Source organism: Hemibagrus wyckioides, linkage group LG06, assembly GCF_019097595.1.
Source record: "Hemibagrus wyckioides isolate EC202008001 linkage group LG06, SWU_Hwy_1.0, whole genome shotgun sequence".
In the NCBI taxonomy this organism is placed as follows: Eukaryota; Metazoa; Chordata; class Actinopteri; order Siluriformes; family Bagridae; genus Hemibagrus; species Hemibagrus wyckioides.
In genome coordinates, this window is record NC_080715.1 from 14,055,959 (window position 1) to 14,077,072 (window position 21,114).

General features: G+C 39.4%; 1 protein-coding gene across 3 annotated transcripts in view; it reads right to left on the reverse strand.

Moving 5' to 3' along the window:
* Positions 1-6,505: 6,505 nt before the first annotated feature.
* Positions 6,506-21,114, reverse strand: part of LOC131354473 (solute carrier family 35 member F5-like) — a 19,324-nt gene continuing 4,715 nt past the window's right edge. Inside the window, exons 4-16 of one of the 3 annotated variants that reach the window (XM_058392179.1) lie at positions 20,827-20,970; positions 19,207-19,269; positions 18,633-18,705; positions 17,698-17,873; positions 16,615-16,696; positions 16,359-16,446; positions 16,211-16,275; positions 14,706-14,810; positions 14,459-14,618; positions 12,195-12,285; positions 11,695-11,849; positions 7,887-7,983; positions 6,506-7,166 (exon numbers count right to left, since the gene is read on the reverse strand). In XM_058392179.1, the coding sequence (XP_058248162.1) occupies positions 7,902-7,983; positions 11,695-11,849; positions 12,195-12,285; positions 14,459-14,618; positions 14,706-14,810; positions 16,211-16,275; positions 16,359-16,446; positions 16,615-16,696; positions 17,698-17,873; positions 18,633-18,705; positions 19,207-19,269; positions 20,827-20,970 (1,284 nt within the window). In that variant the 3' untranslated portion in view covers positions 6,506-7,166; positions 7,887-7,901. Of the gene's footprint in view, positions 7,347-7,886; positions 7,984-11,694; positions 11,850-12,194; positions 12,286-14,458; positions 14,619-14,705; positions 14,811-16,210; positions 16,276-16,358; positions 16,447-16,614; positions 16,697-17,697; positions 17,874-18,632; positions 18,706-19,206; positions 19,270-20,826; positions 20,971-21,114 lie in introns of all 3 variants that reach the window. The other 2 variants (XM_058392178.1, XM_058392177.1) reach the window with 2 other exon arrangements.

The window sequence follows — 21,114 nt, forward strand, 5'->3', positions numbered from 1 at the left end:
AGCTTGGAGAAGATCGTAGCATGGCCATTTTGTTTTTCCATATTTGTGGAGATCTAGTTCCACCTACATGCACCGAATGTGGTAGGCATATGGGTCTTCTAAAGACCTAAAATTTTTGCATTCACATCCTTTATATCTGCCTAACAGAAAAGTCAGACCTTTTTGGATTCTGTGAGTTTTAACTGGTGATAAACTTTTTAATTACACCTCATACTTGGTTCATTAGATTCGAACCAAATTTGGTCAGCATAATGGAAAGATATTCAGGATGCTGATATCTTGACTAGTGTTGTGATGGTAAAGGTGGTGTTCATATTGCACAGACAGGAAGTTTGGCCTGAATAAATCCCGGTGTATGTCATATAATTTCTCAAATTCACATTCGATCAAGGAGGCAGAATCCCATGCACATGCCAAATGTCAATCACTGTCATTGTCAACACTCAGTGGTAAAGCTGTACCATGCAGGCTTGACAGAGCAGATTCCTTGCTCTTCGAGGTTCACTGTTTAAACAGGACTGTGAGTGAGAACAGGAACTAACTTGTTGACATACATTCCCCAGGTTTTTGTTGTAATGTTATGAAATTGCTGTGGTATAAAATGAATGGATTTAGTCTTTGATTATTTTCCTATAACAGCACCAACTGGTGACAGGAAGTAAGGTTTATGAACCAAAAGTTTTAATACACCTTTGAGATATTCACATGAGAGTACTGGCTAATGAAGCAGACTGCAGCATGCTTGGTGCTTGGGCCAGCCAATTGCTCCTCACACTCTTTATTTGGAATGTAGTTTTAATGTAGGCATAGAAAATCTGTAATAAAAAACGTTTATCCAGAAACCAAAGGTCCTGTTTCGAATTTCTGTATTTGTATGTGCATGTATATATAATTAGCCTATGCTTAGATATTACAGAGATAGTGCAGAAATTTGGAAGGGATTTGTTCAAGAAGGAGGTGTAGGCCATATTGTATTATACACCGATCAGGCATAACATTATGAGCAGTGACAGGTGAAGTGAATAACACGGATGATCTCCTCATCATGGCACCTGTTAGTGGGTGGGATATATTAGGCAGCAAGTGAACATTTTGTCCTCAAAGTTGATGTGTTGATGCAGGAACAATGGGCAAGTGTAAGGATTTGAGCGAGTTTGACAAGGACCAAATAGTGATGGCTAGACCACTGGATCAGAGCATCTCCAAAACTGTAGCTCTTGTGGAGTGTTCCCGGTCTGCAGTGGTCAGTATCTATTGAAAGTGGTCTAAGGAACAGTGGTTAACCCGGGGACCGGGTCATTGGCGGTCAAGTCTCAGTGATGCATGTGGGGGGCGAACGCTGGCCCGTGTGGTCCGATCCAACAGACGAGCTACTGTTGCTCAAATTACTGAAGACGTTAATGCTGGTTCTGATAGAAAGGTGTCAGAATACACAGTGCATGACGGGTCAGGGCTGTTTTGGCAGCAAAAGGGGGACCAACACAATGTTAGGCAGGTAGTCATAAAGTTATGCCTGGTCAGTGTATATTGCAATGCCATAACCTGTATGTCACAATGTACCATTAACATATTGTTTAAACATGAGCATGTCAAGCATGTTCCTATTCAGGAAGGCATGTTCAGTGCTAAATGTATAAAACTATTAGAACACCAATGATGAGTTGATCCAGTAAACGGACAGGGAGAGAAAAACAACCTGGAACATACAGAAACAACAGTGCCCCATGCTCTGTAGTGCTGAATGCTTAGGACTAATACTCTAGATATGATTACTGTCTTACTTCATGCTTTAGCGATGATGTGCATCGATCTCCACCCAAACAGTTAGCTCACAAAAGCACATCATGTCCATTATATAACAAAACGTGAAACATACAACATGAGTATTGTCATCAAAAACAAAGAAATACCTAAAGGCTTGCCTTATCTTTCAAATGGCTACTGATGAGAATATTGGTATAGAATACCCCCAGCACTGCCAAGCTGCAACTGTTGGGCTGTTGGACTGATGAGCAAGGCCTGCTCAGGGGTGCCATATCATGGCTGACCTTGTACTCTGACCCCAGCTTTCCAACAAGCTGTAATAGGTGAAGAAATGAAATTCACTGTGCTGTACTGTATATGAGACAAATATAAGCTTTTTGTTCTTCTTGTGGGCCAACAAGCTTCAGAAACAGACATGATGCCACCCACGGTTTTCTAGCATCTTGCTCTGCCCTAGGTCTCTAAAAAAATTCTTTTTTCATTATATATAAGATGGGCATGTGTAGTCCCTGGTGGATCCTGGTCTGTCATCTTCACAGCTTGCGTTCAATTCACAGTCAGGAAAATCAACCCAGACATTGAGGGGTTAACTCTCAGTGCCAGTTCCAAGCTCGGATAAAATGGCGTCAGGAAGGGCATCTGGCGTAAAACCGGTGCCAAAATCAAATATATCTGTTGAGGTGACCCTGAGCAGGGAGCATCCGAACAACAAGGTGTGTGCATATGCGCATGCTATGATTACTACACATCCATTGGTAATCGTAAAAAATGAGCCAGCTGTATTGTTGGAAGGGTTGACATAAAGAATTATAATTCACTGTAAATAATTCTTGATCTAATCGTTCCTCAGGTGTTTAATATTTTTCTAGAAGAGCCATTTGGACAGATTAAGAATAATAACAATGCACTCTATGTATATAATGTCATGGTTCTCTTTCGGACCATAATGTACAGGGATATGAAAACTGGACGGTCTATATAAACCTTTTCTGAAGGAGTGCTTTCTAACACTCAGTAGTAAAACTGTAACTTTTGACTTTTTGCCCCAGGAGAGTCTTCATGATGGAGGGTTTCACACATTTTTCCACACATTTTTGTCTTAGAAGAGAATAAAAAGAGAGGCTGATGAGGGCTTCTGGTTCGAACTGTTTAAACACGACTGTGACCGAGAACAGGAACTGACTTGTTGACAGACATTCCCCAAGGTTAAATGTAGGTAAAAAGCACAATGTGGTGTTCTTTGATCAATAAAAATTAGCTAATGTCAAACTGCTGTGATATAAAATGAATAAAACACTTATTTTAGTCAGTGATTATATTCCCAAAATCTCATTATGTTTACGCCTTCCATATTTCTTGATTACATATATTGAACTAAACATGCTTATCCAGGCTGAACAGAGAGCCATGCAACACTGAAGTGGCTTATTTTCTTCATTCCCTAATCCTATAAGATATCCCCACTGCAATGTTGAGGATTAACACGTAATATTCAGCTTTCTAGATATTTCTTTCAAAGCACTCGCAAGCACATGCGGCGAATCACAGCACTATTTTGCTTTTCACTACCACTGTTTTGCTTTTTGTTTTTTTGAACATAAAATTGACATAAACAAAAATAACATTATATAAAATGTAAATGGATAAAAGTATCTGCCATGATGTTATAAACAGCCTCAGTAAGTAAACAGCTCATAAAGCCATCGACATTAATGTCTGCTAGAGTGAGGGCTCAGTGCTGAACACTAAGTCACGTATATAAAAGTGCTATAAAAGCAGAGATAAGCCGCTGCACAGGATGTACTGACACACCGTGAGCCAGTGTCTGTCAGAATCTGTGGCAAAGCGATGAAGCTTCGTGTTCGTACTTCGATTTGTTCCCTGCATTAGGATGAGCCGAGGGCTTTCGGGCTTCCTCCCAGAAGCCACATCAGCAGAAGGATCCAGGGTTTTTTTCCCCTTAAAGAATCATTTTATAATGAGGTTTATACAATTCCTTCCAAGCATGTCTACAGGGCACATCCAGTTTTATTATTATTATTTTTTTTAACGATTTAGTACATAATAAGCCCAATAAATTAGCATAGAAGTCGATAGGAAAAACGTTTTTTGAATAACTGATCATTGAGAGGTGGGTTGGATTCCTTTTATTTGCAGTGCCAGACTGCTTTTCAGCTCTATATTATTCCTTCAAATTATTCAGTAAATATAGTAGAGCTGTTAGGAAAAGGTATGTCCTCATGATCTGGGAAATTTAATGCTTTAATAATTTAGTAAAATCCTTTTTTTTTCCCCTTCTTCTCAAATTTGATTCATGATCTCCTGAAGTGTTTGTTGGTGAGAGCAGTAACATCCTTCCTAATATCCAAGCACATTCCTGAACGGGAACGCCAGTGATTTTCAAACTCTCCTACATACACTATATTGCCAAAAGTATTCGCTCACCCATCCAAATAATCAGAATCAGGTGTTCCAATCACTTCCATGGCCACAGGTGTATAAAATCAAGCACCTAGGCATGCAGACTGTTTTTACAAACATTTGTGAAAGAATGGGTCACTCTCAGGAGCTCAGTGAATTCCAGCGTGGAACTGTGATAGGATGCCGCCTGTGCAACAAATCCAGTCGTGAAATTTCTTCGCTCCTAAATATTCCACAGTCAACTGTCAGCTGTATTATAAGAACGTGGAAGTGTTTGGGAACGACAGCAACTCAGCCACGAAGTGGTAGGCCACGTAAACTGACGGAGCGGGGTCAGCGGATGCTGAGGCACATAGTGCGAAGAGGTCGCCAACTTTCTGCAGAGTCAATCGCTACAGACCTCCAAACTTCATGTGGCCTTCAGATTAGCTCAAGAACAGTGCGCAGAGAGCTTCATGGAATGGGTTTCCATGGCCGAGCAGCTGCATCCAAGCCATACATCACCAAGTGCAATGCAAAGCGTCGGATGCAGTGGTGTAAAGCACGCCGCCACTGGACTCTAGAGCAGTGGAGACGCGTTCTCTGGAGTGACGAATCGCGCTTCTCCATCTGGAAATCTGATGGACGAGTCTGGGTTTGGCGGTTGCCAGGAGAACGGTACTTGTCTGACTGCATTGTGCCAAGTGTAAAGTTTGGTGGAGGGGGGATTATGGTGTGGGGTTGTTTTTCAGGAGCTGGGCTTGGCCCCTTAGTTCCAGTGAAAGGAACTCTGAATGCTTCAGCATACAAAGACATTTTGGACAATTCCATGCTCCCAACTTTGTGGGAACAGTTTGGAGCTGGCCCCTTCCTCTTCCAACATGACTGTGCACCAGTGCACCAAGCAAGGTCCATAAAGACATGGATGACAGAGTCTGGTGTGGATGAACTTGACTGGCCTGCACAGAGTCCTGACCTCAACCCGATAGAACACCTTTGGGATGAATTAGAGTGGAGACTGAGAGCCAGGCCTTCTCGTCCAACATCAGTGTGTGACCTCACAAATGCGCTTCTGGAAGAATGGTCAAAAATTCCCATAAACACACTCCTAAACCTTGTGGACAGCCTTCCCAGAAGAGTTGAAGCTGTTATAGCTGCAAAGGGTGGACCGACGTCATATTGAACCCTATGGATTAGGAATGGGATGTCACTTAAGTTCATATGCGAGTCAAGGCAGGTGAGCGAATACTTTTGGCAATATAGTGTATCTATTATATGGAATACCACAGATAGGAATTTTCAGATCTTTTCCCTCTAAAGGGAGAAATACAGAAAGTCCGTTTACACTAAACTCACTTAGGCTGTGGCTGGGGTAACAGCACATGTTTATGTGAACCAAATAGTTCTTGAATAATGAACGCCTTCATTCTTTACTTGAATCAAATTTATAAATGAATCTTTAAATGTGTATAATCTGTCTTTTGGTGGATGGGACCTCCAACTCTGCATGGTTAAGACAAATATTTTGAGAAAGTGTATATTAACCGCATTGCTCCTGCACTGGAAAGTAAGAAATTCAAGTAAATATGCAAAGCTTTAGTTTAGTCTGTTGTATTTTAAGAGCATCATTGCTTGTGTAATTGCTTTATATCTACTGGCTATAGACTTTGATTATAAATGTGTATTTACTGTGCTGGGGAACATTTTGAATCTCTCGTCTGTGTTTGGCTCAGACCTTCACATTACAAGTTTACCAAATTCCAATGTCATGTACGTTAGATCTGTTTCTTTTTGATGGTTCATATTTCTAACCCTAAGCAACCCATATCTGTCTTTAATGTGAATGGACCTGCCCCACATAGGCACAAAGATTTATTGGGCAAACACCACAGATACTTTCATCGATCCCTCAAATATCAACTAAATAACAACTTTCCCCATCCATCTACTGGATCAAGTGATTGTCATTCCTGTCCTGGACACAAATATGATATTTACAAGCTTGTTGGGAAACATCTGCAAGAATTCTGATCTGAGTTTTATGAGATATTTATCTGATCTAGGATCACAAATGAAAGTAGCTCAGATCAGCGTTGTGTCCACATTTTGAAAAAGGTTTTCCTCTGAAATGGAGACCTGGTGAGTTAACAGCAGACCGACTCCTACACCACTTACCAGTGAGCCAATCTGATTTCTCCAAAACTGGCTAAAGAACTGAAGCTACGATGTATCATGATCGGTGTGGGCTGTATAAATTTAGAACTTGCTCTCAAAGAGAAGGAAAGAACATGTTTTATACCTGTGCTAAAGGAAAAATAAAACAAGGAGAAAACACTGGATATATGTGCTCAATAGTGTTTACTTGGATTTGGATTGGACAGAATTTGGTAATTGATACCAAACACACACAAACGATTAATTACATTGTAATGGTAATACATACACACAGAGTATTAATTACCATGTTACATGGTTTTAGTGTCCTGTTTCAATGGTGAAATACATCATGCAGGTTTGACTAGGACCTTGACACTATAGACACTATCTACAGTACAAAGATTAAAAAGATAATAGGCTATTTGTACTTCATGGGACAAATGGTGATTTGAAACCAGCAAATCTGCATGTATACACACACACACACACACACACACACACACACACAGACAAAATGTATCACACTTGTTTGTGTATTGCAATAACACCTTGCAGGAACATTTGTTAATGCAAGATCTCAGACTCTGCTGATCAAAATTCCATTTTGCCTGGCAAGGCCTCGGTTTGTAATACTGTGATTGGAAAGTCAGTCAGTGTGTCTGGATCATCCATCATGGCCCGTGAAAGCTGCTTGCCTGGATTCTGGCCCTGAGATATCACAGCCAACAAAATGAGGATTAAAAATGGTCAATCACAGGGTCTTCAGTACATGTGAGGAGGAGGAAGAAGTGATACGAGGCACAATGGCAGGGTTCAGATTGTCATTTTGCACTGCTTCTCAGTTCCTGTATGAAGAGGTTTTTACTTTAGTTACCTTGCTTGTAGAAACAATCTTGGTGAAGCAATGGAATTTTAAAAAAGGCAGGCTCAGATATTACTAGTTGCTCAATGAGAAGAGCAGACTGATGTCAGTGTGTCTAGGTGGGTGGTGATTCAAGCTGAGGCATGTTCCTCATATCTTCTCTCTGACAATTTAGCATGCGCAAATGCACGCACACACACATACACACAGAGAACAGATGCAAATTTGCCCTTACTTTTTGCTCATCATGCTCATCAAATGAACATGAGGTCAGTTTATTCAGGAGTACTGTGCTACCAAGGCCGCAAGATTGCTTAGGAATTAGATAAAGCCAAAGTAAACAGTCTCCAAACCACTGACATCTGTCTTCAAGAAAGACTTCCTTAGCTCTTGTTTATGCCAGTGTCTTAGAACACATAGCAGATGGGACGTCCTCCAAACCAAACAGTGTATTTCATAAAAATCGCCTCACAAGCCCTGTAGTCCCATCTGCACACTTGATATAGCATTATTATCCATCTTAATTAAAACAATACATTGGTCAGAAAATGTTTATTAAGTAAGTCCAATAAGCCTTCATGTTGTCACCTTAAATAAGACTTATTTTCTAGGGCACTCTATTCAAACAACGTCTACATAAAGTGAAATGCGATGCCTTGCTTGGACCTCGTTAGTGCATGCCTGTACGAAGGTTGTAGCTTACCTCTTAAGATGTTAATCAAGAGAAAAAACCTCTGTTCTCGAGGGCAGAGCGCTGTAAGGGAATGAGACTCTCACACTGCTCACTGTCCTCTGCTAACCTACAAAACACCCACACAATACAACACACATTACACAGATCTAACCTTTACTGGACACTCAATACATCACATACCACGATGGTTAGGCTTAGTGTTATTGTAGTAGTTTTATTACACAGTCCACTATCTTCGAATACACCTAGAATTTCACCATTTCCTGTGTTTGTAAGGGCACTCGACCTAAACACTGCAACATTTCATAAAAACGTACACTTACTCCATTAAGAGTAACATAATAAATGTAATTAATCACTGAAAGGATTTGTGATGAAATTGTTTCCATCACAAAACAATTTTCCGATTGCACATACGGTTACAAAACCCTCTTACTGTTTGCAAATCTTTTATTTACACAATGCCAAATACTCAGGTCTGTGCTATTTTATGTATCTGTCCTGTAGTATACTGTATTGTTTGCACTATGCACTTAATGTAGCTAGGACAACTACTCTTAGTCCTTAGCTCTGTGTTGTCTTATGTAGCACCATGATTCTGGAGAAACGTCATCAGTACAGCATCAGCTATATAATGCTAAAATGACAATAAAAGCTTCTTGACTTGAGATTCAGAAACAGCTATGCTCAGTTATTCCCTCCAGTGGTGTAGGGATATTACTTCAGTGACTAAAAAACACTTCCTACCATCCTCTCTCTCTTCCTCCCTGTACTTAGCTAGCTGCTGAAAGGTCTCATTTACTTTAATATTCAAGGGAGGCCAACTGGTGCACCTTTACCTTGCTTATAGTAACTTTATTTATTCTATCTTCTTTATTTACTTTATTTTATAGTTAGAAATACATTCACACACACACACCACATTGTCAAAGATCCACACAAAAAAAATGACATCTTAGCACATTAAAATATCTTGAATCAAATCAAATGTATGTTTAGTTTCTTTTTACAGTAAACCAAATATCAGCTTATTAAGCCTATTTCTTAACATATTTTACTATTTGTAAGCTTCAAATCCCCTTGTTCTAGTTTCCTTGTTATTATGTTATTTTTATATTATGTTATACTAATTTAAAGAAACATAATTTACAGAAAGAAGCAAAAGTATCTGCCGACAGAATAAGAACATTTAAAGCTTAGAAATACAGTAACACCTCTCAGATCCGCGTCTCACGATTCGCGGCTTCACTGATCCGTGAAATTTTCATTGGAACCTAACTAATTTGCATCAGTGAATTTTTCGCAGACCCGCGAAATCCTCGCAAAATACTGCAAAAGTGTTTAGGGCTAATTTCGTGGCCATGTATACATTTTCATGCTTTTTAATGCGAAATTATTAAGAAAAATTTAGTTTATTAATTTAGTAATATAAATATAAAAGTAAAATCAACAAAAAATCAATATAAATAAAATATAAATGTTATTTTAATGATATTGAACGTCGCCGATATCACGTACGTACAGTACAGCCATTACGACACGCTACTGGCTGGAAGGGTTGGAAGTAGCCAATCACAGAGCATTAACAGTTTTACCTAGCTGCTGATTGGCTGGTAGCTTCGATGCTTTGTATACGTGATGCCGCGGTTCATTTCCTCGCACCTTGGTTTTACTCGGTTCAACACACGTGTATAGTGATTTTTTCCTTGGTTTTTATAGAGGCGATACTGTTCTCTATTTTTACGTCAAACATTTATTTCTTTTTTAAGGGTAATGTATTAAGCTAACTTTTAAATGAAATGAAAGTGTTTTGGGAGCATGACTGGGGTCATATTTAGGGTTTAAACTCTAAAAATAAGCATTTACAGTATAGTATTAGCATTTTTAGTGACTCCACCGAACAGCTGCGAAACCTCATCATTCGTGACGGGTCCTGGAACGTAACCTCGCAGATGTGTGAGGTATTACTGTATTGAAATATGCCTAGATAATCTTAGATTTGGTTTACTGTAATCTTATAATGAGAAACAGTAGATAAATTTGACTAGATCAAATTTTGCAGTGTATAGAAATTCATCAGTGGGTTGCAAACCCTTTATATCCCCTCATAACGGCATTCAGAGCTGAGAGTAAGACAACTTCCTGCAATGGGAAAATACAACATAGCACAGCAACCACGGGCAATAAATCAAAGCATACTGTCTTTTACTTACAATCAGTTTAAAAGAGCATAGGTAATATGGTGAGACACGAGCATTTAAGGTTTACCGCTTATGAAAAACATGAGGAAGGCCTGCATTCCAAGGCTTTTGAACAGTCTCTTACATTCCTAATCCTGCTGTCACCTTGGGTTATATTCTGATTCGATGTAGAATACTGTATTCAGTTTCACCTCACAGTACAAACACTCTGGAGCTATGTAGGATTGCAAAAAAAAAAAAAAGGAGAGAGAGAGAGAAGGGAATATGCCTCTCAAACACAATAGATGTCTGAAAGGTAGGTAGGAGCTGTCAAAACATGATGACTAAAAGAAAACATGAATAATTGGGGAAAAAAAACCACATCAATGCCTGAAAACATCCTGCCAAAGCACAACGGACCAGTTCAGAAAAGATTTTCTGGAATTAGATACTGTCAGGTTTGGACTGACTTTGAAACAAACAATCGTGAACCTGAACCTCTGTAATTACCCATGTAAAAGGTCTTACCACTAGAATAGAGGCTTCAGTTAAAATATACACTTAGTCTGTTTACTACAGTTGTATGCAAAAGTTTAGGCACCCCTGTCTAAATTACCCTTATCCAAAATCTTGAAGCAAATGACATGAGTCAACAACAACAGTCTGTCTTCTACAACAGCACAATCATCCCAAATCCTCCATAAACTACTTGAAGAAATGCAGACTGAAAAGCTTTTGGAATGGCCTTTACAGACCCTTGACTTGAAGCGTTGTGGAAAATCACTGGGTATGTCTTAAAAATGCTGTGCATAGCCCAAGAATACCTCAGCATTAGAAGAAACACATGGCTCAATACAAAAACCCGTGCAAGCTTTCCAAATTTTGCATGTTCCAAAATGTCTATTTCATTTTTTTTTCCACCTAATTTTTGATGATCTAATTTTGCATTAACAAAATGACAAGTGTTCATTTTTTATATAGTTTGCTGCAGAGGTTGTATTTAATTCTTTCATTTCATTGTATGTAACACTTATCCGATCTATCATCGGGTCACGGAGAGCCTGTGCTCAGGCATCATCGGCAGGATACACCCTGGACGGAGTGCCAACCCATCGCAGGGCACACACACTCATTCACTCATGCAATCACACTCACACACACTATGGGCAATTTAGAGACTCCAATCAGCCTATAACCTTTGGACTGTGGGAGGAAACCGGAGCACCCGGAAGAAAACCCACCAACTCCAAACACACAGTGAGCGGGAGCAAGACTTGAACCCAGGACGCTGGAGATGTGAGGCAAACGTGCCAACCACTAAGCCACCGTGCCGCTGCTATTTAATTCTTTTCATTTTAAAAATGCTTTATGACAATCTCCTTTTGTTAAAAGTAGAAGCAGGAGCCACACCTCATAGTATTCTGAAAGCCAAGGTCAAATAATTAAACATGTGGAATAAGTGTGTGGCTCCTGCTGAACTGGAATAAATACCTGCACCCGCACTGGCCCTCTGAGGATAAGATTGGACATCTTGATATAAAATTAAACTGGACAATATGTAGAACAATATGATGATGTAATTTGGTAAGGGGTGTTGTATACAGTGGTAACATTTGTACTCAGACTATTTTCAGTACCTGTGAATCCTGTGCTTGCGGCAGATGAAGGAGAAAACTCTCCGCAGTGCCACCATCGCCGGGTCCCAGTTATTGTAGTGGCTCAGGATTGCGGTCAGGAAGAAGGAGAGAAAAACTGGAACTGCCCCGGCAAAGAATAACCAGGAGAAACTCGTCTGGGAATGCGTGCACACACACACACACACAGTTTAGGTTACACTGTTCATAAAGTTGAGAATATTTTGTGTAGTCAGCAATTTTTGGTGCTTGTACTCTATTTATGGGATTAAAAATAGCCACAATTCCTATGTGGGTTTCCCAATATAAATGCAAATACCCTCAAATTAAAGCTGACACCCTGCATATTAACCTCCCTGCATGCTATTTCATTTTAAATCCAATTTTCTATAAAACAAAAAGCAAACATAAAAATCCCCAAGAACTACAAAACTATTTATGGACCAATCTGCATTTTCACATAATACATACACCCTGTAGTCCTTTATATATAAACACCTCACCTTCTGCAAGCATATATCAGTCAGGATGGATAGTGGGATTGTCAAACTCAGAGCCAGTGTCCCAATTAGAGATGAAGTGAGAAAACAGCCCCTGTAAAACACACAAACATACATTTAATGTCCTCATGAAATATTGCTATTGAGACCTATATTTTTATATAAGCTCTTCTTTGAATCTAATATTTATATATGTAAACCATGACGATGTGTAAAGAATAAAAACATAACTTTCTAACATTATAACGATGTACATCATATACGCTATATGACCGAAACATTATGTGCACCCGATCACCACTTCCATATTTGGTTTTCCACAAAGTAGAAATTAGAAATTAAGTAGAAACCACAGAAATTCCATGATGTTGATTATACATTTTTTAATCATATCATCCACTTTCCCAATAACTGTAGAATGAGTGTATTTATATAAACCTTTGATTTCCCATGCAGAATAGAGAATGCAGCAGAGCTGTGATATGATACAATATATGATCAGTATTGGGATGAGTTAGGTCCTCTTTTTGGAGAGTATAACTACTTGTTTGTAGATTATCAAGGAACTGATGTTTTGCAATATACAGCGACCAGGCATAACATTATGACCACCTGCCTAAGTTGGTGTTGGTCCCCTTTTTGCTGCCAAAACAGCCCTGACCCATCATGCACTGTATATTTTGACACCTCTCTATCAGAACCAGCATTAACTTCTTCAGTAATTTGAGCAACAGTAGTTCGTCTGTTGGATCGGATCACATGGACCAGTCACTGGTTCACCACTGTTCCTTCCTTGGACCACTTTTGATAGATACTGACCACTGCAGACCGGGAACACCCCACAAGAGCTGCAGTTTTGGAGATGCTCTGATCCAGTCGTCTAGCCATCACAATTTGGCCCTTCGTCAAACTCGCTCAAATCCTTACACTTGCCCATTTTTCTGCTTCTAACACATCAACCTTGAGGAAAAAATGTTCACTTGCTGCCTAATATATCCCACCCACTAACAGGTGCCATGATGAGGAGATCATCAGTGTTATTCACTTCACCTGTCAGTGCTCATAATGTTATGCCTGGTCGGTGTGTATAAATCTTGTTTGTGTAATCATAATCGGACGTTTCACACAGAACAATCCTAAACCCTGGCTTAACAACCAAGATTGGTAAATATAGTATGTGACTGGTTTCACTCTTATGCATCAGTGGGGAAAAAATGTCGGCACATAAACCCTTCAATATTGCGACGTAAATCCTCCAATTTCTTATTGGGTGTTTGTTGCTAAGCAACTAGCCGTAACATTCTAACAGTGCAGTGTTTTACACTGTACACATTTAGCACTGCGACACAGGGTTAACACCGCAAATCCAGTCCTGACCCTGCTTCGGAGCAGGGCTTTATAACCCGGGATTTTAAGCGCAGTGTGAAAAGCCTTACTGTGTTTCATGAAAAGATATTCAAGCAATATCTCACAAGCAATAGCGAATCATGTATCCTAGCTGTGCTAATATTCAGTACAATATTATGATTATTACAACAGAGTGATGTTAATTTTCTATAAACTGTTCTATAGACAAGATATCAAGTAACTGACATGTCAGACCCAATTCGTACAAATGTGTTTAGAGAAGTGGTCCCATGTGCCATGCAGTCTGTAGTAAGTGTAGTAATGATTGCAGTGTAATGAACTATTGCTTGATTTTGAATTTTATATAGTTATTTATATAGTGAACACAAACAAGCATAGGGATACAAACAGTGAAACGCACCCATGCTGTTCTATGCTAAATATCAGCAATCTTCAAATTCAACTCTTAGAATCCAGTGAAATTAGTGGACCAGAACTATGTAACTGCTGCATATATGTGTGTGTAGAACATTAATAACATTAAGAAATCAGTATTTCGTGGAATAACCCCAATTTGCATGTGTTTTGGCATGCTCTCCACCAGTTTTTCACATTGCTGTTAGGTAACTTTATACCACTCTTTTTGCAAAAAACAAGCAAACAGCCCATCCATCTTCCTCTTCATGACATTCCAGAGGTTTTCAATAGGGTTCAAATCTGGAGATTGGGCAGTGGGTATAAAGTTACATATATATAAAACATCACTGTTCTAGGTTGTTCCCAAAAAAATGTTCCTTCAGTATCCAGCCCTCCCTTCACATGTGAGGACATGTAATCCTCCCAACTTGTACATATTCCTCCATACAAGTCAAGTGCAGTCACTATAAAACACACTCGCTAACAAACGCCACGCCACGTACCATAACCAGAGGAACTCAGAGAGCACAGTCCCGATCAGGCCGTTGATGAGGATGTAGCTGATTACCATTCGACTGGGCATCTCGAACAGCTCCAACCCAGAGTAGTGCAGCAGCACAAAGCCAGGCCATAAGAGCAGCAGGCTAAACAAGCCCACAAAACCTACACACACACACAAAATATAGAACATGAATGGTTATGAATACTAAGAGTGTGAACTAAGTCTTAGGTTTAGTATAATCTACTCACCAAAGAACATTGGGATGTCCAACTTCTCCTCTCGATCAACTTTTCTCTTTAGCATAACGATGTAGACAGCGTATAAGATTGCACCTAGCAGTGACCAGAGAGAGCCTACACAAAAACCACAGGGTCACAAAAACCTGTCACCTTCTGATCTACCAGGCTGAATTCTCTAGTTTGTCAAAATGTGTTGATTAATTTTCTGCTCTGATAGTAATGTTTTTCCAGTAGGCTAAAATTTAGATCACAGGTTTATATTACTGCACAACTAATTCCCATAATGGCTCTCCATCTGATCTAATAATAAATGGATAATAACCAATTACAAATGTGTAATTAATATGAAGAAGCTTATTGTAAGGAGATATTTAATCAGCATTTCTGTAAGATGTCTAAGGTGAGCTTGGGAACAGTTTAATCTAAAAGATAGAGAAAAAAGGCTGGCAAGGGAACGGTTATATCTTGTGTGATAATGTGATAATGTGAACTAACTTGATTGCAGATGGTCCACAACATTAAATGTAACTACAAACTGATAAAAAAGGTACAATTTGTTGTTCTTTGATTAATAAAACAATGTAATTGCTGGTAAGCTATGCTGATTGTGATATAAGACGACATCGTGTTCCAAAGTGATATGCTAAAACATTTCAAGATATCTGGTTATAGGAAAATAATCAACCTTGGCATGGCTTCAGTCCCTGGCTTTGCATCCCACCATCTTGTCAATGAATATTTTCAACAGCAGCACGTCCTGCTGTCTTTAATTCCTTATTTATCTTCGTCTATTTTCTTGTACATTACTTCTTTCGTGCATGTCCTAATTCCCTTTTGTTCCTTTAAATATATTTGCATTCTTACATGCACTCTTATTTATTTATAATGGCCTTAATGTTTTTATATATAACATACAGAAAATTTGGTGATCAGCATACTACAAAAACAATTTACTTTACTGCATTTTAAATATATATAAGGAGATGTTAGCATCATTGGAGACTTTTCTGCAACACTGTACAGCCTTTATGTTAAGAACATAAAGAAGTATCCTTACTGAGTTAGTGGAGGAAAACATTCTCTAAAGCTTAAACAACATGTGGGGGATGTGGTAGCTTAGTGGTTCTTATCCCAGGTCCATCAATATGCCACTGCTGGGCCCCCATCTCAGTTGTATAAATGAGATATGAAATATAAGTCACTATATATATTTCATATAGATGAAATATAAGTCACTCTGGATAAGAGATTCTGCCAAATGCCAGAAATGTAAACTGTTAAAGCATGTCATAGAGCCGCTGTATCGTGGTGATTCAGGTAAACTTTTTACAGTCTCAAACATCATGCTGCCACAATTGATGTGTGGTGACTCTGCATTCAATAACATACATATTTTCACCAGAGAGATCTTTAAATCTCTAAAGCTTTGCATTCCAGCTATAAACACTGAAAAGCACGGACTCTTATAAACTACTTTAAGTAATTTAAGTAATAAGAGTTGGTTTAATGGTTACCAATAGTGCCTTTTCCACCTGAACTGTCCATCCCCGAAAAACTGACCACAGCCACTCCCACCATGCTAACAAAAGAAGGAAAAAAAACAAATTACCCCATTGATAAGGATACAAATACAACTTTGTGTAATTCGAATCTTGAACTGACCTGAGTATAACAGCAAGCAGTTTGGAAAGTGTGAAGCGATCGCTGCTATTGCTGGGAAATATGGACGCCAAGATCAAAGTGAAGAGGCCTGAAACCAACGAATACCACATCACATCACGTAGTGTTTTCAACGGACTTCGCAATCATTCTCTTTTATGCAAACAACACATATTTACAAATAAATGATCACGTTATAGAAGCTCAGGGCCACCTCTAGGCCTTTAGTCTTTTAGTTCTTTTAGTTTAAATGGCTCACCAGAGGTGGAGGACACAATGTTCACGATTGCCACCTGTGTGTCTGTTAGAGCCTCCTGATAGGCCAGATTTGCCAGGAACCACTGAGTGAGAGAGAGAGAAAGAGTGACAGAGAGACAGAGAGAGAGAGAGAGAGACAGAGAGTGAGAGAGAGAGAGAGAGAGAGAGAGAGAAACTAGACTTTTACAGATAAGTTAAAACAAAACCCTTAACAATAGATTCAGATTCACAAAAATCAAAATATAAAAAAAAATCCTCCTCATATTCTTCTTCTCTAATATTATATTTTGTATGAGGATCTGAAACCACAAAGCATGACAAATATACAAAAATAGAGGAAATCAGGAAGAGGAAAATACCTTTTCACAGCACTGTATATATAATAATAATAGAGAGAGAGAGAGAGAGAGAGAGAGAGAGAGAGAGAGAGAGAGACATATTCCTGTTTAACTAACTGTCCCCTTCTTCACATGGACATTTATAGCATTTGGCAGATGCCCTTATCCAGAGTGACCTGCAGAGCTGATGTAAAGCCCCTATTAATGAATACATCCTGAAACTGATTCACTCAGCCGCAGACTAAGAATACATCATCAGTCTAAAAATTCTGTTGAGTGGTAATATGGTAAGAAAAGCACTCCTATTTCTAAAAGTACTAAAGTACTGCAGGAAAAAGTAGGCCTTTTTTCTTTTTACATCATAACTAGTATTACTTTTTGTTTCCTTTGTTTACTTATTTGTTTCTTTGCTTTGGCAGCAGTTGTTAACTAGCAGTGGTAGCTCAAGTGGTTAAGGCTCTGGGTTGTTGATTGGAAGATTGAGGCTCCACCATTGGGCCCTTGAGCAAGACCCCCAACCCTCCAAGGAAGGGATACAGGAAGAAAGAATTTCACTGTGCAGTAATGTATATGTGACAAATAAAGGCTACTTAATGGCAATAAAGCATAAAGCTAATATAACTTGAGGGTGAGCTAGAGAGAGAGAGAGAGAGAGAGAGAGAGAGAGAGAGAGAGAGAGAGAGAGAGAGAGAGAGAGAGAGAAGACAAAGAAATCGCACTTTGTACTGTGTGTGTGTGTGTCTCACCACAAAACAGAAGAAGAAGCTGATTTTGGCCACAGCACTGACGCTAAGTTTTCCCATAATCCTGAGTGATGTGGCAGCATGAGACATGCGAGACAGTTTGGCTTCCAACGCCTGAGAGTGAGGAAGTTCACGTACCTCCATCACATTACTGAACCTCACACGCTGCTTCCTTGCAGCTACACACACACACACACACACACAAACACACACGCATACACACGCATACACACGCATACACAAAAAAAAAAAAAAACACCACAAGTGGAAAATGAGAGAAAAAAGATGACATGCACAATGAGACAAATGTTTTAAGACTCGGTTGTTATATATTTACATATGTAAACATACTGTATACAACACACACACACACACACATACATACATAAATTACATAACCTGGTTGCATACACTATATGCCGAATGTTTGTCAACACCTGACCATTACACTCATGTTCTTTAGGACACCCTAGTTCTGTTGCTTTTGTAACAACCTTCCGTTTCCTGGGGACGTTTTCCACTACATTTTGGAGCATGGCAGTGGGGCTTTGCCCATTCAGCCACAAGAGCATTAGTGAGGTCAGGTTGATCAAGGGGGCCTGGGGTGTAGTCAATGTTCCAGTTCATCCCAGTAAAAGTGTTCAGCAGGTTTAAGGTCAGGACTCACTCCAGTTCACTCCAGTTGTTCCACTGGTTGGTAAACCTTGCAGCAACATTGTCATGCTGGAACAGGTTTGGGCCTCTTAGTTCCACTGAAGGGAAATTGTAATGCTACATCCTGGACAGTTGTGTGCTTCTAAATTTGCAGTAACAGTTTGGGGACAGTTGGTCAGGGACAGTAACAGTTTGGGGTTCAACTGATACGGTTGAACAATATTTTATTGACTTCAGTGTGTGGAGTGTGTCTGTGTTTTCTAACATTTTTCAGAAATACTTACGACTCTTAGACTCTCGACTGACACTGTTCTCAAGAACATCCTGAAACTTCACCGGCACGTACAGAGGCTCACTCTAGACAGAAGTGACACACAGTTATTGCACTAGCCACACAACATTCATTCCTATACACTTTCTTTCTATGTGAGGGCTTTGTTTTTGTATGTACAATGAACTAGATATATTCTAACAGTGGACAGGATTAATTAAAGGGTATAAAAGGCAGAGACTAAAGGATATAGATGGGTACACAAGGACAAAGTCTTAAAAAATGCTGCAGCTAGTGAGATAAATACTCTATTAATTATGTTATGTTATACTTGAAAAGGATTTTTTATATGACAAAAATATTGTCTCATACACCTTATGTCAAGTCCTAAATTTCTCATAAATCAGAAACTGGCTGAGTTCTTACCCATGTCAATGCTTATATAAAAGCAGGTTCTCTCAGTAAACATCGGGCTGGCATAGGGCAAGCCCAGAGACACAACAGAATAAAGCTCTGAGAGTGTTGAAAGGCATTTGAATTATAAACACTGAGTGAGTGTGTATTGTTTTGAGGGTGTATACACTCACCAGGGAATTATTGTAGCCGTTTTCAGTGTCACCAGCAGTCACATGTGAATCAGCATCAGAAATCTGGAAATGACATTAAACCCAATCAGTCTAGCAATTTCAGCATTCGTTTACATTTACACACAATGTAATGCTGTGCTATGAATTTCAAGACTCATAAGAATGGACAAGCAAGCCTTGTGGTGACTTAATCACATGCTGCTGAACAGCTGAGGAGGATGAGGACTGATGGCAGTTTGACTAGCAGCTTCTAGGTGATGGCCATGAGGGCAGTTTCTGTGGAAAGTGTCAGACTGGTTAGAATCCTGGAGGTGAGATAGAGGGACAGGTGATTGAAGACATTTGAGGATTTTAGAAGGAAAAGAGACTTGGTGGTTGCTGATGTATGAAGGACCGGAGTGGGTTTCAGGAAGGAAATAACCTTTGAATACAGTTGGTACATGACCAGAATTAAAGATGTCATTAATGCCAGTAGTAATGTAGGAGCTGCTGTGAGAGGGTCTGGAGCATTGGACCCAGTGGGCAGGTGAGGGGATTGCAGGGCAATATGACTTGCAGTATCTCTTTTGTTGACAGAGGAGGAAAATGTGTAGTTTTAGTAGCTCAGTGGTTAAAATGTTAGACTACTGCTTCAGATGTACTGCTTCAGAAGTTTGTGAGCTCAAATCTCCGAAACCTCCAAGCTGCCACTGCTGGACCATTAAGCCACAACTACTCAGTTGTATAAACAAGATAAATGTAAGACTAGATAAATAGATTTTTTAAATCTACCCATCTAAAAAATGCAGTAAATTCATCAGCAGTCAGGGAGGATAGAGAAGGAGGATCTGGTGGGTTAAGACGTGATGAAAAGATGCTCTTCGTTGTAGAAGGTGCTCTTGGCAGAATTCACATCAGATGAGAATTTGGACACGAGAGCATGGTAGGAGAGACAAGAGCCTTTTCGAGGTGTGATTGCCTCTACTTTGTCTCTGCTACCCTTAATTGTCTCAGATTGCTGCATGACACATCCAAGAGCTAAGAGACAGGGCAAGAAAGCTTCCCAGGGTTAAGAGATAGAGGGCAGAAGAGGTCTACGGATGACGGCATCGGTGACAAATATGATTTCATATTTGAGTATATTTTCAGCTGTGAATTAAATTTGTCCAATAAGTTGTACCAATTTCATTTGCATTTGTACATAAGAATTTACTGATAATCCCAAAAAGAATGCAGCTTAGTGTTGGGTATGAATATGAGGACTGGCTGAGAGCCACTGCTGGACCTTAACTGCTCTGTGCTTGAGTTTGATTCTGCTTCATTTTTATATAAAATATCTGTAAATAATAACAAATATAATACACAATCACCATTTTAGCATTATATAAAATCTGAACCTGCTCCTTTACTACAATACTGTTGCTATCCATGGTACCACTTACTGACTTTTAGTCTATCGAGCCATGTGACTAAATGTTAATCATTTTAGAACTTCATATGCACATACCTCATTTACAGGATATTCTAAGCTCAGAGTTTGGTTAATTTGTTAACATCTGCTAACTGAAAGGCAAACTGCAACTGGATACTGCCTTGTCTGTAAGATGTTGAAAGTCACATGGAGACAGCTGCAGAACTCACGGATATGCCACGTTGCTGTTGGGCTGCACATTGCTGTCTCCATGGTTTCCAGAACAGGAAGCCCAGCAGGTACAGTATGAACATGGAGGTCTTCACAAAGGTGCTAAAAAAGGGCTTGCTGTACTGCTGCTGCACAAACACATACTGACATACACACAAACACAAACACCTCAGTGACACTGTAATACATTCACCATACTGCATTCTTACACAAAACTGTAGAGTGGCAACTAAAGAAATTAAACTTGACATGCTATTATAGGAAAATAACCAAGAACAGGATGGTGT